Source organism: Oculina patagonica, chromosome 5 (genome assembly GCF_052425735.1).
Source record: "Oculina patagonica isolate OP01 chromosome 5, crgOcupat, whole genome shotgun sequence".
NCBI classification, from domain to species: Eukaryota; Metazoa; Cnidaria; class Anthozoa; order Scleractinia; family Oculinidae; genus Oculina; species Oculina patagonica.
In genome coordinates this window covers 153,174-174,662 of record NC_135762.1, presented here as the reverse complement: position 1 = coordinate 174,662, position 21,489 = coordinate 153,174, and the positions used below count along the sequence as shown (strand labels likewise).

General features: G+C 37.3%; 3 protein-coding genes across 3 annotated transcripts in view; 2 read left to right on the top strand and 1 right to left on the bottom strand.

Annotated features, from left to right (window-relative positions):
- Positions 1 to 1,601: 1,601 nt before the first annotated feature.
- On the bottom strand, positions 1,602 to 3,244 carry LOC144654541 (uncharacterized). The gene is made up of 2 exons (XM_078514701.1): positions 2,861 to 3,244; positions 1,602 to 2,191 (listed from the first exon to the last, which is right to left on the bottom strand). The coding sequence occupies exons 1-2, from the start codon at positions 3,208 to 3,210 to the stop codon at positions 1,615 to 1,617; spliced, it is 927 nt and encodes a 308-aa protein (XP_078370827.1). The 5' UTR covers positions 3,211 to 3,244; the 3' UTR covers positions 1,602 to 1,614.
- Positions 3,245 to 3,298: 54 nt separating this feature from the next.
- Positions 3,299 to 10,456, top strand: LOC144654534 (uncharacterized). Its single transcript, XM_078514693.1, has 13 exons — positions 3,299 to 3,374; positions 3,453 to 3,588; positions 3,763 to 3,805; positions 5,449 to 5,636; positions 5,963 to 5,995; positions 6,257 to 6,361; positions 6,973 to 7,203; positions 7,649 to 7,681; positions 8,241 to 8,451; positions 8,738 to 8,911; positions 9,225 to 9,291; positions 9,430 to 9,571; positions 9,724 to 10,456. Exons 1-13 carry the CDS (start codon positions 3,314 to 3,316, stop codon positions 9,953 to 9,955), a joined length of 1,656 nt encoding a protein of 551 aa, XP_078370819.1. The 5' UTR covers positions 3,299 to 3,313; the 3' UTR covers positions 9,956 to 10,456.
- An 856-nt stretch (positions 10,457 to 11,312) lies between these two features.
- Positions 11,313 to 21,489, top strand: part of LOC144654532 (exosome complex exonuclease RRP44-like) — a 14,265-nt gene continuing 4,088 nt past the window's right edge. Inside the window, exons 1-16 of the mRNA XM_078514685.1 lie at positions 11,313 to 11,639; positions 12,474 to 12,536; positions 15,888 to 15,982; positions 16,389 to 16,463; positions 16,670 to 16,800; positions 17,149 to 17,231; positions 17,369 to 17,461; positions 17,698 to 17,717; positions 18,334 to 18,382; positions 18,601 to 18,771; positions 19,081 to 19,125; positions 19,412 to 19,480; positions 19,620 to 19,757; positions 20,382 to 20,528; positions 20,858 to 20,974; positions 21,198 to 21,299. Of these exons, the coding sequence (XP_078370811.1) occupies positions 11,418 to 11,639; positions 12,474 to 12,536; positions 15,888 to 15,982; positions 16,389 to 16,463; positions 16,670 to 16,800; positions 17,149 to 17,231; positions 17,369 to 17,461; positions 17,698 to 17,717; positions 18,334 to 18,382; positions 18,601 to 18,771; positions 19,081 to 19,125; positions 19,412 to 19,480; positions 19,620 to 19,757; positions 20,382 to 20,528; positions 20,858 to 20,974; positions 21,198 to 21,299 (1,620 nt within the window). The 5' untranslated portion in view covers positions 11,313 to 11,417. The remainder of the gene's footprint in view (positions 11,640 to 12,473; positions 12,537 to 15,887; positions 15,983 to 16,388; positions 16,464 to 16,669; positions 16,801 to 17,148; positions 17,232 to 17,368; positions 17,462 to 17,697; positions 17,718 to 18,333; positions 18,383 to 18,600; positions 18,772 to 19,080; positions 19,126 to 19,411; positions 19,481 to 19,619; positions 19,758 to 20,381; positions 20,529 to 20,857; positions 20,975 to 21,197; positions 21,300 to 21,489) is intronic.

Genomic DNA, 21,489 nt, shown 5'->3' with positions numbered 1-21,489 from the left:
GTAATGCACGTTCAGTGACAAACCACAGGGAGCCCAGGTTCATGAGATGACCGCTTGGTCACGTCGGCGGCATAATATTAGAAGGATTCAGTGTATGGATCTTTATAGATTGCGAACGAAAGTACAAACTACAATTAAGCTTTCAATTCCACATCACATGCCTATACGGATAATTTATTTATTTACAGAGAAACAAAGTGCCACTCGAATCTCTTTAATACAAATAAGATGTTATTGGTTATTGATTATTGATATACATGTATTACATGTATAATTCTTACAATCACGTAATTCAGGAGCCTTATGTCGAGCTTAGTGAGTGCGAAACGCCATTGAAAGCTCGACCCTAGGCTTGACTACCAGGCCATGCCTGTTGGCCAAGCACTGACATCGAGGTGATCAGACTCATTCCATGAGACCAAAAAAACTTTCTTGGGACAGGGAAGGTCATAGGCGTACGGGCACCTTCGGACCTGGGAGGGCGGAGACCTTATTGCCCGAAGAAAAAATGGCATGGGTTGAAAGCCGAAAAAAGAGGAATATAAAATGGACAGCAAAACGTGCATTGAAATAGTCGTGTACAAACCTTGCCTACTTGCTTAAAGAAAACAATAGTTCTTAAATTAATTTCGTGGCGTTGCCCGAAGGTGTCAATTAATGCACTAAATCCTTTTTCTTTGGAAATATTTTATTCATTCGCTCTAGTTCAACAAAAACTAAAGTATTTTCGGGGAGCCAATTTATATTTTTTTCCCCACTTGAAAGTTATACAAAAGCGTGTGAAACATTGGAAAAGCTGATTGCAACTGAATCAAACTGAGGGGCCACGCAGAATTTGAGAGAAAACTCGAACATGATTATAGCAATTTGCGAGAGGAAACGAAAGCAGATGAATAAGAAATTTGGACTTTTAAACCACAAAGTTCGATATATTTCCAAAACTTTTTCCTTTGATGTAATTCATTTTGAACGTAATGTTGAGATTTGTCGGCTTATTTTCCATTTTTTCCCTAGGCTTGTTGCCCAAATTCTAAGCATTTTGCCAGAAAAAATTTTGGCACTGGGGGGGCTGCAGCACCACTCGCCCCCCCCCCCCCCCCCGTCTCGTACGCCTATGGGGAAGGTTACCTACTTTGAGCCTGGTTGCTGAAAGCCAAGTATTGTTAATGCTATTAAGTGAAATTAAAATTGAACCCAAGTTTTATTTTTTTGTTTAAAAGCCTCTTTCGCTGCAAATTTTAAAAAATGCCTTGTTATTAGTTAACACAGTAATCCTTTAAGTTTGTCACCCAGTAGCAGAAAAACAAGTTGGCAAATCCTTCTTTACACAGCCAGAGCCTGAAGACTACAAATGCTTAAGTTAAATTGCATAACATAGTACTACAAAAACTGATTACTACCATAATGAAAAAAAGCTGTTTTTGTACGACTTTCACAATTTTTTATTGTTGGAATCCCTTAACAATATACCGCCAAATAGAACTGGAAAAATAACTACACAAAGTCATTTCACTGACACAAAATAATAATTCAGATTCAAATCAGATAAAACAATAAATTATTTTTTTCTGATCACTCACAAGAAGTTCCTGATACACAAGTTTGTTTTTGTCTTTAGAACTCAAAATAGAATTTTATTGTATTAAGCCAGCCTGAGGTAAATCCGGAACTACACAATATCAATTGTTCTAATCCTGTCAAAAGCTTCTTACGAGTACAAGAATAAGATCTCAACAGCTTGAAAGAGTTTGTAGAGACCATTAATGCACACAGAACATGGTGAACTGACACATCACATTTTTGTGTTTGAATCAACATTTTCTGTTGTGAGCTCTTGTTGAACTTCCCAAAAAGACTGGAAGTTAACAAATTTAACCATGTATCTGTCCAAACTTCAAACTCTGGAATAAAAGTCTCATGGTCTGTGTTTAACTGTGATTTGTAAAGTTCAAGAAAAACAAAAAACCCAACAATAACCCTGATGTAAAACTGACAGGGAACACTCTTCAAAACTGAAGAACATTCCAACATGAACATCTTCCTTTGCTCATTAGTTAGCATACTAAATGACTCCAAAATAGCAGAGAGATTACGGCCAAGTTGTGTTGAATATCCGTGGTTTAAATATTGCAGAGGATTTGGTAACTCCAACTTGTATGAATCATCATCCTCTCTGTGCTGGGCTGCAACCCTGAAAAGAAAGAATTAACATACTTTCTGAGTTGAACAGCATAGATTTAATGGAGAGTTTTGTGCTTACTACACACACAGTCACTGGTAACAAAATGAATCATACTCACCATCACTTGCTGTGAATTCATCAATTTTAAAGGGAAATGCCCTGGGTTTAAAAAATGGTTTCCAAGCATATTATGGAGCTGCGACTAGAAATTTGCAGTGTTTAAACTTCAGAGTTTCTGAAATCCTTAGACAATCACAAATTATTTGGACATCTTTGGAAGTGCTGACACTCTCAGAATAAAATGTCACACCTGTAAGCAGAAAAAGGTGGCAGCACAGGTATACCCTTATTCAACATCTACATTATAAATACATTATTAAAACAATATAAATACATTATTAAAACAATACATTATAAAAACATTATACATTATAAAACTGTCAGTCATTTGACACTGCAGACAATGACTCTCGGGTATTCATATCACTATATGATAATAGGTCATCCGTTTTTTATCAGCCCCCACCCCGCTAAGAAAGGCTTGATCCTGACACTCCGGTGTTTTGCTGTCAAAACCTTTGAGGTTTGCATCCATTGGGTTCAAAATTTCGCGTTCGGATAAAAAAGGAATGTCCCAATAATTATCATACCGTGACGTGAACACATTTTTTAGCGTACCTCTCCACCCAGACGTTTGCACAGTATTCAGCACATCCTTTGGCTGAATTTGTCACTTCTTCAAATAGAATCTTAGCCAGGAAAGAAGAGACGGCCGGCGTAGTAATATCCTTTTCACCCAAAACTCCACAAACAAAAAGCTGCCGTTCCAACGGAGTGACAGAGGATGGGTATAAATGTCTGTAAAATTCCAGCGTTGTTTTAAAGCCTTTGACATCAGATTGTGTTGTGTTCAGAAGGTGGGTAATTTCTGCAATGACACACTGCTGTCGGTTTGGAAATTTAACAGCTCTTTCGAGTAAAAGGTGAAGCGTTTTTTGAGAATTCGATTCACTGAAGTTTTCCGCCATTTTGATTTGTTCTGTTTACCGCTGGCTTTTACGCACGCGTTACAGCTCTAACAAAGCAGCCAATCAGCGTCGTCTACATAACGGCGTCCTCAAGTTCGAAAAAATGGCGGACAACAGGAAGAGTTTTCCTCGCTCGACCAAAGCAGCTGGGCATGATTCAACTGGTAGCTCAATTTCCTAAGAAATTGACATCTGGCCTAGGAATTAAGCACTTCATGAAAACTTTCGTTTATTCCCTACAGATATTATGCAAGAGAAACTGGAAAAGTGGCGTCGAATGAAGGGAAGGTCGTCGGGTTGTGAAGCGACTGTTATAAATCGCTCGAGATCAGCTGTTTCCTTAGACGTGAATCAGAACACTCGACGATTCCAGAAAAGGTTAGTTTAAAACGTTGTTGGACATAACTCTGTCTGGTTTATTTGCGTCAAGAAGACTGTGCTAATTAATATTGATACACTTATAAAAACTTAGTTTGTTTATAAGCAAAATAAGCTAAAATGGTCTTAAAGTGGTTTTTAACTTAGCTTATGTTTGTATTTATCTATCCTTAGGAAGGCTAAAGAACCATGGATGAGCGAAAAACTAAAGGAAAACGTATGTGACATTTTTATATCCTGATCCCAGGAGTTTTGTCTTTTTTGTTATAAACTCTAATCTTGAAAGCAAAATCGAACCGCTATTCCTTTGTCTCTAGCGATTCGAATATTGATTTCACTTTAGTTTTGAAGAGAGAAAACATCTGGAACTCGGATTATGTTACTAGTTACAAAATGTCTTAAATTTGTTGGTGTCTGTTGGTGCTGATAACATACTGAATCTCATTCTAAAAAAGACTTAGTTACAGGTTGTACAAATGAAAAGGGCTTATTTTCGTCAAGGATTTACACTGTACAAGAACGAATTTAAAACCTAAGTGCTGCTCGCTGGGACTACTCAGACAGAACTTAGTGCATATGCTAAGCATGATTTAGTGTCACATCACGGTTGTTTCAATGTGTGTTTAAAGTGACATGGTTAGCGTTCAGACCGCGCTGACCTGGACACTAGTTTTCACGTTTTGAAAAAAGTCCACCTTAACCCGGAATCAAAAATACGCATAGAGAATCTTCAGAAATCTGCTTCAATCTTCTCAGTGTTTTCTTTTTCTAAATTTTCCCATTTAGTGAAACACTGAGAAGATTGAAGCAGATTTCCAAAGGTAAGAACGCTGACCAAGGGAGGGTCTGGAAACAAGACTGATTTGAAAGTAGAGTTTGTACTCAAACCTGTTCCAGGGCGTCAAATTGCGCCTAATACAGGCGCCAATGCGACTAAATTTTTCACTTTGGCGACCAAATCCTGAAAGTTGGTCGCCAAATTGGCGACTAGAATTCGCACAATAGACCTCAAATCGCATCGGATCGCTTAATTCATCACAACCTGCAATCAGGCTTTCTTTTTTTTTTCGCGGCGGAGGGAAGGCGAAAACTACACCGCCGCGAGCAAAATAACGCCTGATCGCAGGTTTAATTCATCAAAAACAGCATAACTGGTAAAAAAAAAATAACACAGGGTGAGCAAAGTACACAATAACTCCTTGCTTCATCTCAAGATCTTTCATCTCAGCTAAATATATATTAGTTTTGAAGGTTATTTACCTGTCCAAAACTGTAAAAAAACCTCTGATATGGTTTGCAATCGAGCATTGTTATTTTGGGCAGGCAACTTCGTTTTTCAGTTTCAATTTAGCCACACAAACAGCCACACAATAAATTTGCTTTCTATCTTTGCTCTTTGTATTGTATTGAAGTTTACAAGGCAAAATGGTTCAACTTGAAATGTTTAAATCCATAGATGGAGTCAAAAACATCGCCAAATGACTGTCAAACATTGTCGAAACATCGTGTAGTCTTCGATCGTGGCACATGCGCCTATTTTGATACGGTCAGCGGTGTCCTCTGGTACTTCAAAAAGTCTTCTCAGTTCTTGTGCACAAAAAGCCATTCGAAATTGAAATAAATGCAAATGTGATGAAAATAATTTATTTTTAAGGGTCTATCTAGTAAAATGGGACAATGAGAAGTGTTTTATTTCTTTTTTCAAAAAAATGGTGACCAAATTTTTGGAATTGGCTAGTAACCATTTTGGTATATTTAGAAGCCAAGTGGCTACTGGGAAAAAAAGTTAATTTTACGCCCTGTTCTCTTATTTATACTTCAGTTGGCTTACTTAGGATAGTTGTTTGTATTTTACTTTAGGCTGTAATAGGATACAAAAGAATCTCTGATCACTCAGATAACCTTGCTGATGCAAAGAAAAGAAGAAAGACATTTAATGTCATAAGCAGGAAGTCACCTGTGGATGATCATAATCTGCCAAAACGAAGAAGATCAAATATAACAGCTGGAAATCCCAAAACGCAAAAGGACAAGACTCTTAGTATGAGGTAGATTTATTTTTAAAAAAGGAGCATGAGAAACTTTATCAATGTTAAATCATTTACTTACAGTAGATGGCTGCATTCGCTGTACCCCCGGTGCCAAGGGGCTTTTTTTCTCAATAGCGGCTTCTACACTCACAGTGGCTTCTATGAGCCATGAACCACCATGAGCACTTTCCAGTGTTCATGGTAGTAGTGACAGGCATAAGGGCATAAATACAAAATAGAACATATTTTTGTGTTGATTTATAAGATATGTTGTTTTAAAATTTATTATTCCATATAAGCAGTCAGAGTGAAATGCAGTAACTACTTTTCTTAATTATTTTCAGGGAAAGGCTCGAATTGTGGAGGGCTGAAAAGGGGTATTGTATTATTTTCCAATAACTTTAACTGTGTATTTCAATCTTGTTTTATGTTTTAAAATTAAGTACATGTATTGCTGATGCTCATCAAACAGGCTATTTTCTCTAAATAAGCATGATCGCAAACTGATCTGCCAAAAAAAATTGTGAAATTATGTCTTTTAATTAATAGTTTAGGTTACATAAACTTTTTTTCAATAGTGTTAATTATGTTGGAAACAAAAGGCATAAGTTAATTTTAGTTTCTTTTCTAATGTTCAGGAAAGGTAACCCAGTAAAGCCTGCTGTGAAATCTAAAATGGTGATGAAAAAACTGAACAGAATGCCATCTGGCATGAAAGAAAATGTCCATCATTACCGCAAACTGTAAGTTACTCAACAGGCTACTGAACCACAGTGCTGTACAGGGCACTGCAACATCTAGTGTAATAATTATTTTATTGAGACACGCTCCAACCTACCTACTGCAGTAAACATCAAATCCAACATTGATTAACCTGCGATCAGGTGTTCTCGGATACCTACTGCAGTAAACATCAAATCCAACATTGATTAACCTGCGATCAGGTGTTCTCGGATACCTACTGCAGTAAACATCAAATCCAACATTGATTAACCTGCGATCAGGTGTTCTCGGATACCTACTGCAGTTAACATCAAATCCAACATTGATTAAGCTGCAATCAGACGTTCTAGGTTACCTACTGCAGTAAACATCAAATCCAACATTAATTTGATTGTGTAGCGCTGCACTTGACAAATGAGAGAAACCCCTGGAAATGGATTTATAATATAGATAAACTTCAAAAATGAAAATAGATGACATGTGAAGTTTTGAACAAATATTTGGAGACACTGCTTTTTTAATTACTTAGAGTTTAAAGTACTGACAATTACTTAGATGCAGACTGTATCAAATTTTACTCTATTATAATTTTTGTAAGAGAGTCTTACTCCAGGTGCTTTTAAATCTCCAGGGAGAACATTGAATTACAATGCACTCCAGCCAGTACAAAGGCAGTATTGCAGTCACAAGCAAAATCAACCATAAAGAAAACAGCTTATGTTACCCCCACACACCCCTCCCATGAGAAACCTTCCATAGTACAACCAAAAAGTGTGCTGCGATTGAATATTGACAGAGTCAATGAAGCTGACTTCAATTATCCTGAAGCAAGGTCACAGAAAAACAAAACACTTGATATGAGGTGGGTGTACGTTTGGGATTGACACTCGCTAGAAGACATTTTTTTAGGATAATTCCCTTTATGTGAACCTTCATCGCGAACTTGTTTTGCTGGTACAACAACATAAAAGTTATATTCAAGATCTTTTAATCAAGTTTAAAATGTCCCTCCCACAGCAAGAAACTAGACCAGTCATAGTGTTCTTGTATCAAGTCCTGTCTGAACAGAGCAAAGGAACTGCTACTACAATGTGTCCGTTTTGTAAGCACTGCTTAACAAGGGAACTGCCCTAGAATTTTAAAGAAAATATTTTCTTTCGCCAGAAATGATCACCTAATTTGCTTAAATTCAAGCGGAATTCAAAATGTTTTTTCAATTGCCCGTTTCTATGACATTTTAGTACAGGGTACATGCATATTGTGTAAACTTCTAACTAACTAAACAATACTTTTGTTACCGTGTGTAGAGAACGATTGGAACTTTGGCTTGCTGAAAAGGGGTAAGTAAAAACTGAATCACCAATTGTTAGTAAAAGTTTTTCATCAATTTATAACATATACGTTATTTTTTCATTATTTGGCTAATCAAAACCAAGATAGCCCGTAAGAAGTTGGAGTGGTGAGATTTTTGCGATATGCCCAAAAACGTCAACCTGCATCAGTCCACTGCTGCAGTACGTTTTCTTAAAAAAAAAAAAAAAAAAAAAAACAAGATTTTTTTGTACGTTTTGGTCTTCCATCCACGCGTATTGAAAAGTTATAAACGATGATGGCTTTACCAAAATCGAATTTTTGCAAAAACGCTCTCTGATGTAGAGGTGATTTTTTAATGAAAATTTCTTCGGTTAGCTTTAAAATGAAGGTTTTCTAAAAACAATAATGTTTGAAGACGATGGCGGACGAAAAGGGACATATTACACGAGACATACAGCATTATTTGATTCATCCGGCAAAGTCGGTGAGCCAAAAAAATGCATTATTTTGCAACATAAAATTACAAATAGGTTATGCAGCAGGTTCATTACTATAAGACACGTGCCAATACTTTCTTTGTTACAGCAAAACACCAAAGTACAAGACTCCAAGCGTGTTGAAATATTCCCGAAGTGCTCAGAGACGCAACTTAACTGAAGAAAAAAAGAGGCTCTCGTTTGATTGTTGTGGGACAGAGACTGACAGTGCAATGACGGAACGTGTTCGTGCTATTTCACCCGGGGAAGGAGAAAATATTGAACAAAAACTCCAAGAATGTTTACTACAGTTGGAAAAAGTAAGAATTATAATTTTCGTGACAGTGGAACCGTGATATAAGGGACCCCTTTATGTTATTTATTTATATCGAAGTCCCCGGTATTAACGAACGACATCCTACAAGCTCGGACAAATATTAACAGCAAAATGAATAGAAACAGAATACCGATCTAATGAACCCCTTTCTACACAAAGACTGTATAAGAAACGATATTCTTCAGCCCGGCCTGTGGCATGTCAGTTGTTTGATTTATTTCGTCGTAATTCAAGTTTGTTTGTTTAATTGTTTGTTTGTTTGTTATCAGGGAGAATGTGATCCAGAGAAAATCGCTGCCAAACTTGACTTGTACAACTCGTCTTGTTCGCACACCTCTCAAATAGCAAACTATTGGCTGTGTCGTGCCAGGATTGCACAACAAGAAAAAGATTTTGATCGGGTGGTGTGCTTGTTGGAGCAAGCCTTTGTCTTTAAAGCGCAGGTAATCCCAACACTCCATTCACGCTGCCTCCAATTTACTTAGACTTATCCACGATTTTCGCCGCCATCTTAATTGGGGCGGGGGAGAGCGAAGGGAGGGGCGGGGCGGGCAAAAATGGTGAACACGACCCTAAATAAACCAACGTTGTATGTTTTGCTAGACTTTCTTTAATAGTAGACTTTACCAGCCTGCGTGCATAAGACCGATTTTGAAAGTGAACTTGTTTTAAATACAGAAAAGAATTCACAGCAAGTACAACGACTGTTCTTTTTTTATTAAAGTACTTACAAGGTTTGTTGCATGTTGTTTTTAGCCAGAATCTGTGTTAAAGGATGCTGTGTGCGCTTTTGTGACTTTCATGAAGGAAAATGGCCAGCAAGGTATGGTACTATTTAATATGCTTGTATTAAATGTAAATTCTACATGCCAGAAGGCGGAAACCGGGGCATCAAAATACTCCCCTGTAACAGTAGTAAGTATCTACAGCATTAATAACTCAAATTAACTCTGTCTTATAGACGCAGACACCGATGAGGCTTCTCATTTACCAGTATCTCCTGCAAATGAAACCAAGATTGACATGAACGACAGCGGATTGGAGGAGTTGACTTCTTCTGTTATCAAGTTCTGTCTGACTGAGGCAACACCGTACAGAAAAAAGTGAGAAGCTAAAATATTTGAATCGCAGTCTTGCATCTCTTTGACAATCGATTTACTTTCTCTGTTTCTTTTTCTCCAGGCGAAACATAGAGGGACTTACGCGCCGAACTAAGAATTATTCTGATCAAAAGAATCGAAATTGTGTTTTGCAGGTTTAAGGCAACATTTGGGAAACCCGTGTTGACGCCAGTGCGCAGGTCTGTTCGTTTGGAGCGCGCTAGTGTTCAGCACCCCTCAGTTGTCCAAGAACATGGTCTGACCGTGAGGACACTGGGAGAGCTACCAGAGGGCATTCAACAAAATGTGTTGTTCAAGCCTAACTTTGCTGTCCGAGCTGAGCTTAACGAGGCCTGGAACGAGCTGCAGATGGATTTCAACCAGTGACTTGATCGCTGCGATTGGGAAACGATCTCAGTTTTCCCAAGAAAAGGAAAAAAAACCTATCCAAGGACTGCACTAACGTGGGCACCTGAAGGTAAAAGGAGGCGAGGCCGGCCAAGAGAAACGTGGAGAAGAACCGTGGAGACAGAAAGAAGCCGGCTGGGTTGGCGTTCGTGGGGGGCTGCTGTTGCATCGGCGGCGGACCGGGATGGGTGGCGCAGTTTTCTGGCCGGCCTCAAGAGTCCTCATGGGCTCGATGAGGATGAGTGAGTGAGTGAATATAAAAAGACACCGACTGAGTAATAGCGAAAATTTGAGCAATGCTTCATTGTCGAAAGTGGCAGACACTGAGACAAAATATAGATCGAGACACTTGTGTATTGTACTTTATTTTATGTTTCAAAGGAAAAGAGATACATTTTTTAGGTTGTAATAGTGTGTAAATATGCTTGTAAATGGATGAATAGATAAAGACCAAGTAAAACTGCGGACTTTATACCTCAAAGAGCTGTTTGTTTCTTCATTAAAAGAGGAAAGCGGACGTCTAATGTAAACCTTGTAAAAAACGAACATTAAACACCTTCACAAATTTCAATGTTCTTACCTGTATGGTCCTATATTAACCTAGATGGTAGCCTTAATCTTTGTGGCTGCAAACGAGAGGTCAGCCACATGGGGTCTATATTTTGGGTCAGCCTTTAGTCATTTCAGAGGCTTAATCTATGCATCCGAATAATCCAGAAAAAAAAAAAAAACTACTTTATCCTGAAACATCTAGTTTAAATCATAAAACTGATTTGAAGAAATTTTTGTGCGTCCAGTGTCAGTAATTTTTTTTCTATTTGGAAAAGTGGTCGCTTACGTCACGGGAGGTGGTCGCTTACGAGAAATGGTCGCACTGCATAGAGGTGCAACTGTATTTGCGTTCTTGTACAGTCCGTTAATATTGTCTCAACATTCAGTTTCATTAACTTTTCGTTCCGTCTGTACTTAGGTATTACATATAAATCTATAAAGTTCCCAATTAATTATGTTGCAGGGATATGTTGTACAACCGTTTTCGGAGGGGGGAGGAATAGGGAGGAGGGAGAAATGGCCAAAAAAAAATAATTAGGGAGGAGGGAGAAATTTTGGCTAAAAAAATAGAGAGGAGGGAGAAATTTTAGCTCAAAAAGTAGGGAGGAGGGAGAAATTGGCGCAAAAAGTAGGGAGGAAGGAGAAATTGGTGGAAAAAGTAGGGAGGAGGGAGATTTACCTGTCCCTCTCCACTCTTTTCGAGGACACCCGATTTTATCCAAGCTTGGTTGGGATAGTAAGTGCCCGCGAACCAACCATTCTTAGTCAGCGGTTACCCTTTTTAGAAAACAACATGGCGGCCCACGTGTAGTAAATTCGCAAACACAAATTTCATTTTATACTGGTAGCTAAACCAAAGATCGAAGACTTATTCTAACTGCTGGAAGCCATGCTCAAGTCCAAGGTATTCGTAAAGAAGACCCGCAAGGGAGGAGTAATGAAAGTAGTACGTGAACATTACTTGCGAGATGATGTGTGGTGCGGAGCAAGTCACTGTACAAACTGTGCTCAAACTGACGATAATTTACTTGATTCCACACCGCTGAGCTCTTCCAAACTATGCAGTTTTCCACACTATTTATTACTTGATACAAACGTCGTGTTACATCAGGTGAGAATGTACACTATATCGTTGATTTCACAACAAGTTAGTAAGATATAAGAGTAAAGCTTGTAAGCTCAAGGAAGCTTATAAAAAGTAATATTATTGATAGATATATGTCATATGCTGGCAATTTATTTCCTAGTGCTGAAACATAGAGTTGTACGCATGTCGAAACAATAACATGTTATCAGCAGGATATATAGTCTAACACTTGCCAGTGTTTCATGGCTTGTGAAGAAAGTGGTGCCCTGTGACTCGAGAACTGTCATTCCTTTCTCAAGTTAGAAATGAGAGGGGAGAAAAACAATCCCTAGATCTTTTTTATTATTTTTAAGAAAAGATAGTGCGCTCTTTCCTTTGCTCACCTGTGTCCCCCCTCGTCTTTACCTTGCTGGCCTGTTTGTTTTTTCTCTTCCCCACAAACTGAGAGCCTGGAAAAGGCTAACATACCCCCAAAAAAGGTTGCTGGTAATTCTGAGGGGGAGGAGGGTTTTAAAAGGCAGAATTTCTAAAATGAAGTACCAATGCCAAACTGGAATTTCCAACAAGGCGTGGGAGGGTGGTGGGAGGTCATGTCAAGAAACTTTCCATGAGATGGGATATCTTCTGGAACCACATTGAAGGGAAGATTCCCTTGGAATGACAAGGATGACAAAGAGGATGACAAAGATAAGTGTTGACGTGAAACCACTCACCCATTTCTCATGCCATCTCTGTTTCTTTATACCAGGTATTTTTATCGCACCTGAGGTTTAAAAAAAGCTTGAACACCATGAAATTTGAATGAGCACTGAAAAACTTTGAACTTTACTACATTTTATACATATTCATGTTGTTCAGGTAGATGTCCTGGAAGATCCAGTATTCAAAAATGTGATACTTCTACAAACTGTTTTACAAGAGGTGAGAAGAAATTTCACTTAGAATCAAGACTGGTCAAGCATTCCTACCAAATTATTACAAAGTAATTAAATCAGTAAACTTGTGAGAATAATATAATTTGATTTTTTGTGTCAATAAACACGCTCAATAGTTTATGCTCAAGTTGCAGTTCAAATTATGATTGAATGGTAATGTCTGATTTTATGTGACCAATATATGAAACTATTTTGAAAGTATCCCTCAAAAATATTTCATGAGAAATAAAAACTCAGTCAACAACACCACTGGCCTTTTTGAGCATCTTCAGTGTAACAATAAATTCCATGCCTCTGGTATAACTTTGGTATAACCTATTAAAGGGTTGAAAAAGTCAAGTGATGAATGGGTAATTGGACAAATACAAAGCTAATTAACTGGGCGGAGACTGGGCCGGCCCAGTTCATAAATCGCCCGGCATTTTTTTGTCGTGTCGGTAAATCGTTCCAGACCCACTCGGCCGCCTCCTTGGCGAGGATTCATTTCACTCACCTTTGATATTTACTCGGCAAGAGCCATTAAATCACTTTTCAATTTAAAATTAAATTAATACCCTGATTTCTGTTAAGCGTGAAATAGATATTTTTTGTTATTCAAGCGTTTGACTCAAGCGAGTACTGGAGTTCGAAGCCGGTGATTGTTTTGAAAACAGTAATTGAAAACCGTAAGGTCAGTCACGAAATGTGTTTGCAGCAAGCTTCACGCATAACTGCTCTTACAAAAACAGCTGGAAGCTAGAGTATTTTTGAACCGGAATACTTTGAAGATGCTTTCAAGAATTGTGTTCATTTTCATGTGTGCACAGTTGAGCCGGCAAAGTCGCGTATCAAAAACGATTGAATGTTTGCACAGCAAAATATTCTTCTTCTTCTCTCACACTTCTCAAGACTTCAGAAAACAAAATGGTCATGTGTAGTACTTCTACAAACTGTGATAGAATTTTTGAAAGAATCCGTAAAGCCAAAGTAAGTAAAAGAAATTGTCTGCAAAATGAGAGTCTTGGTGCAGGTAATTACATAATTAAATTTTGCCATGGCATGCAAAATTTCACGGTTTTGAAATTTTCTAAATCTTTATGGCTTTGAAAAGGTTTCTTGACACCATCTTGAATAAAAATTCATCTGAAATTTTTTCATGTTTCTTTCACTTGTTCACGTTTAGTTTGGTTTTAAACGAACAACATCTATTTATCCGTGTGATGTTTTTGATACACATATTTACCTTGTTTGTCGTAGTAGTTCGCTCGGCCGTTTTCTTGGCCATGATTCAACTCACGCACTTTTGATGTTTACTCAGCAGGAGCTTTTAGATCACTCTCCTGTTTAAAATTTTATCTTATGCCCTGATTTCTGTTAAACGTGAAATATATATTTTTGTGTTATTCAAGCGTTTAACTCAACTGACCGGTGATTCAGTTTGGCAGCCCCAAGTAATTTTTTGTAAATGAAAAACATTACGCCAGTCACGCAATGTTCTTGTAGCAAACTTCTGCTTTTTAAAACGACTGATAAGCCAACGCATTTTTGGGCCAGACTCCTCTTTGTCTTGAAGATGTTCTCCATTTGACAAGAATTGTGTCCATTTTGTCCATTTTCATCTGTGCACAGTTGGGCCGACAAAGTCGTCTGTCACATACGAATTGAATGTTTGCACACCAAATAACCTTATTTTGGTTCTTGAGGTAAAAACTTTACTCGCACACTTTCTAAGAGCCCAGAAAACAAAATGGAAAGTAAAGTAATAATATAATTATTTCTACACTAGAATATAATTTTTTAAAGGATCGGAGTTTTAGCCATCGAGTGAAATAATTGACGGCAAAATGAAAACTTGCCCTTTGGCGCGGATATTTAACTCACATTTAGTTGGGGTTGTTAGGATTTTAAAACGAACAGCATCTGTTATCTGATACGCAAAATATTTTCTTTTGTCATTCGTGATGTTTGAGTGACTCGTTTTATTCGTTTTGAGGGTTTTGAACAGCGTGTGGTGTTATCTGATTCGCGTGATCTGATGCATTTTCTTTTGCAATTGTGTTTTGAATATTTTTTTCTTGATATTTATGTGACTCGTTTTATTCGACCAGGAGCCGAAATTGTAATTTTGTGGTTGCTACGCTAGTTCTTTTTAGCGAAAAAAATTTTTTTTTGTTTTTCATTTAAGGGTTTTGAGTTTCCATCGGTCCCGCGATGGAGAAATTACCTCGGCAATGAATCACGCAAGCAAGAACTGGCGTTTGCGTGACTGCGTACTAAAATGCAAATGCAGCATATAGGCAGGTTTTTTGATCGAAAAATCGGCTTGACTTGAGGAACTCGCGTGTTTGAAAGCTTAAAAGCTTTCTAATTTTTTCGAATTCCTTAACTTTTTGATTTGTTTGGGTGTGATACATTTTTTTAAAATAAAAAAAAAAAAACGCTTCTATATTTTTAACGAATTCCTTCTTATTGTTTGTTTACTTTGGGCGGAGATAATTTGAAATGGCATTCGACTGATTTGAGTTCATTTATTCAATATTAGGAACGCACCAAATGTTTTCATCCTAATCAGTCATTTATCCAGGCATGTTAATAAAAGCAGCTAATGTGGTGAAAAACATTTTGACACACTACCTACAACTCACGGAAACTGCATAACTTAGCAAACCTCGGTTAGTGTGTCACAGGAACGAGTAGAGTCAAAGACTGCAGCGGATGCGGGGGGGGGGGGGGGGGAGTAGAAGGGAAGAGATTCGAAAGTGAATGGCAATGAAAAGTAAAAATAATAATAATAATAATAATAATAATAATAATAATAATAATAATATAGCGCTTTTCAGATAATCTTCCATTATACTAAGGTAAAAACGAAAATCTAAAAATACCAAGGTTATTCAGTATTTAGAATAAAATAAAGATTTAAAGCCTAAGCAGGAATTTGTCTTAGAATAAAAAAAACCACAGTCATGTGTTACTCAATTTAATGGTATTTAAAAGTTTTTGCTGCACTTGCCTAATCAAATAGTTAAACATTGACCGCCCAGTTTTAAGCTTTAAGCTTTAGGCGTCTTGTTTTAACATCATGATGTCTTTTTTGTGAAGGCAGAGGATAATTCAACTGACTTCAAGTTTTAAATCGAGTTGAGTTTCACACCATTGAAATACTAGTTATAAATAATTAAAAGTTGTTGTTGTTGTTGTTAAAAGTGACTAAAGAAAGTATGCATTTTGGGTCACATAACTGACCACATGTCAAACTTGACACAACAATAGTTATCATTTAATTCAGCATTCAGTAGCTTTACTACTGTCAACTCATTTAATGTACATGTACAACTCTGTTGTTATTTTTTGGCAGGTCCAACATCTCAATAGCTCAGTGTACAAAAGAATCAGAGACATAATATCAAGCAAACACAGGAAATTTTTTGTTTTCTCAAATGAGCATCACAGGTTAGCCAAGCCAGTATATATGTACATGTACACCTGTAAATGAACTTTTTTGTTATCCTTTTTGTCAAATCGGAGGGATCTTGGCAGGCTAGATATTTCAGTAATAAAATTCCAAAAAGTGATATTAAACAGCCATGCACATGTTAAAATGTAAACACCCAGCCATAAACAAACATGCACATTCTAAGTGAGTTCAACTCTCTGAAAATTAGGGTAGGTTAAGGTAAGGTTAAGTCTGTGTTTGAACCTCGTGACCCATCAGCTCTGAGCTTATCCTGGATTCAATAGCATGAAGTGACTAGGAGTATTTCTATTCCCCCCCCCCCCCCTGGATGGGATGCTAGTCCATCGCAGAGTCACCCCCGTGCTTGTGTGCCTCCTAAATTTAAAATTGTTTATTCTACAGAGAAACATACATAGAAAGAAGAAAAGAAGAATCATCTAATGACAGAAATGATAGAGCAATAAGAGTTGCAGCAAGGTGGGTCAAACACATAACCTAAAGAATGGTACCTTAAAGTTAATCTCTAAAGGCTCTATTCAGATAAGAATCTCTTCCAAACAGTGAGTTCTAAGCAGTCATAAACAAGCAATGTGATGTAAACACTGAGGGTTGTAGAAACCAAATTAGCAAGTTCAGTAGGTTGTGAAGTACAATCTACTGTATTTTATTTTGTTCTTCCTCAGCTGGTATGATGAGCACTTGAAGGAATGTGAAGGAGGAAATGATGAAGATCTGAGGATAAGGATTGTTCTTCTCACCAACGACAGAGAAAACCGAGAGAAAGCTAAAAAGGAAGGAATTATAAGCTATACAGGTTAGATTTGTTTTATTTTATTCATTCATTAAAAATCATCTTCACTTAAAAATCAAATGGATACTACTATATCATAATACATGTATTATGTAATGAGACTAAAATAATTTCATATTAAATAAAAAGTAGATTACCTGAAGATCCCATGATAATAGATCAGGATGTTGGATTGTTTTCAAGCTATGCTTGACTCCTCCCAGTATGAGTGAAATAAAGAAAATCCAAAACAATCAAGTGTTATACATCTGTAGCTGTCAACATGGTAATTTGACTGGGAGTTAGTGTTCTGCCATCACCTAGAGTTCGGTCAAAAGCTCATAATGTGGGTCATGTTTTATGTACTGGCAGCTCAGGAATATGTTGAAAGTCTTGAAGGATGTGAAGGTTTAGCTGACCGGCTGGCTCACAGCTCCCAGCAGGGACAAGATGAGGTACACTTACTATGAACTTTTGTTAATTAAATAACATCTATCTACCTTTTTGTTCTTAACATGTTAAATAGTGGCCTGCTGTGTGTTGGGCATCTATAGTGTATATGTATTGTATACACAAACTGTTCCTTCTTTAGGTTGATGACAAGAAAACCAGAAAGTTGGTTTATCCTGAGCATCTTCCCCTGACAAAGATACAGGCTGGACTAAAAAGTGGCAAGTACCTACAGGTATATAGCACAACACAGATGTTTGATAATCAGTAATTAATGTAGAAATTAGCACTGTGTGTGTCTTCAACTTATTTTCACTGTTAGGGTGGAGACGTTAGCCATTTTCCTCTTGTCAGGTCCAGCGAAATGGATTTATGTACATGTACCGGTAGTAACATGTAGACTCATTTTATTTTGCCTTTTTAGGGTTATTTGCCTCTCAATTTAATTATTACTTTTCTTTTCTTGTTAAGGGTGCATTTCACAGAAGTAGGTGAGTAAACATGACATGTATTGCAATCTTTACAATGACAGTAAGTTTAACATTGCACTGTTTGGGTTATACATGTAGCTGTTGTGGTTTAAAATTTTTCAAACCAGTTTGATTTTTATTTTTCATTGTCGTATGTTCATTAACATAATTTGAAACAAAGGGAAATAAAAATCAAACTGGTTTGAAAAATTTTAAACCAAAGAAAAAATTAAACCACAACATAGCCATCATTAAATATCCTTGTAAAATTCATTAACTATTCATGAGGGTGCAAACCAATCCCAGCACAGTATTCAGATCACATGTACACAACTGTAAACCCCAATGCAAATCAAACAATAGAATTTACTTTTGATACAAACTCCTGCTCAGCTAATTAGTATTCATTAACTTTTGATACAGATCTCTATCGAATTGCATAACAATACTTTGCATTCAATTTATTGCTTTCATTTCACAAGTAAAATAAAATATTTGCGTTTGATCTGTATGGCCGGTTACAATGGCTCGCCTATTGGCTCGCCATTGTAAATGTCCATACAGATCTCCCACTCTTATTTTATCTAATACTTAATAGCCCCCTAATTTTACATTTTTTGCAACTATCAATCAACAGGGAAAATTACACAGAAGCTAATGTATTTGTCCATGATGACGACAAGCAGGTATTTTTCTTGTTGTAGTTTAGATTGCACATTTCTGTGCCTACTCTGATTGGCTAAAAAATGTTAGAGTACAAACTGTAATATTTTGCTAAGGATTTACATGTAAATTGTTACTAACAGTAGTTATGTGGTTCATGGTTTAAAGACGATGTTGCCTCTTTTTTATACCCATGAAGTAACCTTTTTTCTTATGAGATGATGTTTTGTTTCCATCACAGATTTTTATCCAAGGTCTGGTAAATCTCAACCGTGCGGTCCATGAAGACATTGTTGCGGTGGAGATCTTACCAAAGAAGCAATGGACCTGTCCATCATCAGTTGTGACTACAACATTACCAACTGACAATGATGATGACGATGATGGCAGTGACAATGAAAGTGACCTTACGGTATGTATGTTATATTGTCTTTTATGTTTAAATATTACTGTTCACATAATATTTTTTCAGTTTAGCTACATGTGCATGAAGTCTCCATTATGCCATTATTGTCATGCAATGCTTTTCCTCACTAGTGGAAAATTATGGTGTTGAGAGACAACTTTTGCTTGGTTTGTCATGCAACACCTTTTCCACCAAGTTGTTGCATGACAAACCAATTAATCGCTGAGCATGCTCTGTAAGATTATAATTTCATGCTGAATATTTAGCGCTGACACAACACTTGCCTGTTCATTTTTTATTTATTTTTCTTTTCAGACTGAGTCACAGAAACAGGGAACAAACAAAGTGTTGTCTGGAAAAGTAAGTACAATATTTTCTGTTTCAACATGCCTGAGTGTAAATTCTGCCTACAGCAGTGGCCTACAAACTGTAAAAAGTAAAAGGCAACACAAATAATTATGTTGACCAGCCTGTATTTTTATGTACATGTATAAAGCTGTGATGACATTTCGCTTTTGCACAAACATCTGTAAGCAAATTAAATTGACAAAGCTAAAAAGATCACCTTCCAGAAAAGTTGCTACTTATGTGTCGTAAATTTCTCTTAAAAAATTTGAATTTTTTTTGTCAATTTCTTCTTGGACAGGTTGTTGGTATAATCAAAAGAAACTGGCGTCCATACTGTGGCATCCTGTCCAAGTCAGCCAAGCCACAGGTAAATGTGCATTCTTCCAACATTACCTCACCTTACTCATTTTAACGTTTTTTCTTGCGATTTCAAAGCTGATTTAATTTTTTCCAAGTTCAAATTGTACTTTATAGAATCCACCGATCATCTTATTGCCGTTTGACAGGGTACAAGACACTTGTTTGTGGCAGCAGAAAGAAGAATACCCAGGATAGTGATTGAAACACGTCAGGCAGCCTCACTTGAAGGGCAAAGGATTGTGGTTAGCATTGATTCATGGCCTCAGCATTCGAAATATCCAGTGGTAAGTAACGGTCATTCTGTGTAGTCATACACGACAGATGTCTTGCTTTTAGTGGTAAAATCGAGCGAAGGCCCTTTTATCTGACTTTATTCACGTACATGCAGTTCTCAGAAGTCTGGCCGTGGTTAAGGAAGCTTAACCAAAAACGAGAACGTCACCAAACAAAAAGTTTAATGAGCAGAATAATAACTCTGCACGTATGTTTTGAATCTCGCTACATTTCTTGGCTGTTCTCTGCAAAACAACAACAAGAAATGACCAAGTTCTGCGTATTTTGGAGAATGTGAACGACAACGGCTAAATTTTTGTTTTTCTTTTTGGGGTTAAACGCTCTCTTAACACATAGCTCCTGAAACCAATAAGTGTAGTACACTGAATACATCTGGATATTTGCGAGATTTTTGAGTAAAAATAAATTCATTTTTTAGGCATTGTCCTTGGCGTTGCCGTCATCATTGCTTAAGCTCCCTAGTAGTGTGTTCTTGGGCAAGACACTTTTCTTTAACGGCCCCTTTCTCCGTCCTGAAGAGGAAATGGGTACCAGGAAACCGTTAGCACAAAAAGCACTACGGTGCAGTGAACTGCAATAGAGTCAGTGATGATAATTTTTCTTTTGGAATTTAGGGCCATTTTGTCCGAAAACTTGGTGCCATTGGTGACAAAGAAACAGAAAACGAAGTGTTGCTGTTGGAACGAGATGTGCCACACTTGCCGTTTTCTGCTGCGGTACAAAAGGATCTTCCTGTTATGCCTTGGGCAATCACAGATGAGGTATAAACCTGCTGTTAGATACGCATTGTTTATTGTATGTACTGATGGAGAGTTGGTTTGTTTGTTTCGTAAAGCAAGTTTTATTTGTTTTTATTTGTTTATGTTGCAAATGGCGAGCATAGCTGTCACTGAGCTCGTTGTGAATTACAACATTTCATTAAAGGAAGGAATGTTGCAGTGTTTGTAACCAATTATTACCATTTCTGTAAAATTTGTTGTCTGTTAAAATTACTTGTATACAGTGTGTCTAGAAAGCATACTCATAAAAACTATCTGGATAAGGAACTCATAAAAACATTAAATATCTGATGTACGGTATATGGTCGTAGGATGTGGAATGTCGTTTGGATCTTCGTCATATTGCTGTGTGTAGCATTGATCCACCGGGATGTACAGATATTGATGATGCCTTGCACTGGAGATTGCTAGAGAATGGAAACTATGAGGTAACAACAAAATGACAATCATTAAGAAGTTCTGTTGTTATTTAACTGTGTAAAACAAAGTCAGTTCAGCGGAGAGCACCAGTATCGTTTGAATCTTGCGTTTGTTATTTCGATTTGTTTGCACGAATTTAGCCTGAACTTTCTAGTGTTGTTGCTCCTGTATTCTCCTCATTCATTAGGCGTAACTGTTGTTCTTGCCTGATCCATGCATTGTTCTCATTAGGTTGGTGTGCACATTGCAGACGTGACACATTTCATCAGACCAGGTACAGCTCTTGATGACGAGGCAGCTAATAGAGGAACCACAGTGTATCTCACGGATAAGGTGATTTACACCTTTTGATAAATTGTTTGCTCTCTATAACACAACACTTTTTTTGGGGGGGGGATGAGTTAGGAGTTGAGAGATTTTTGAAAACATTATTTATTGTTGAGAACTATTTAGAAGTGATCGGCTGGTATTATCGGTTACACCTCGGAACGCATTAAGACCTTTTGCTTTCACAGTTCAATAA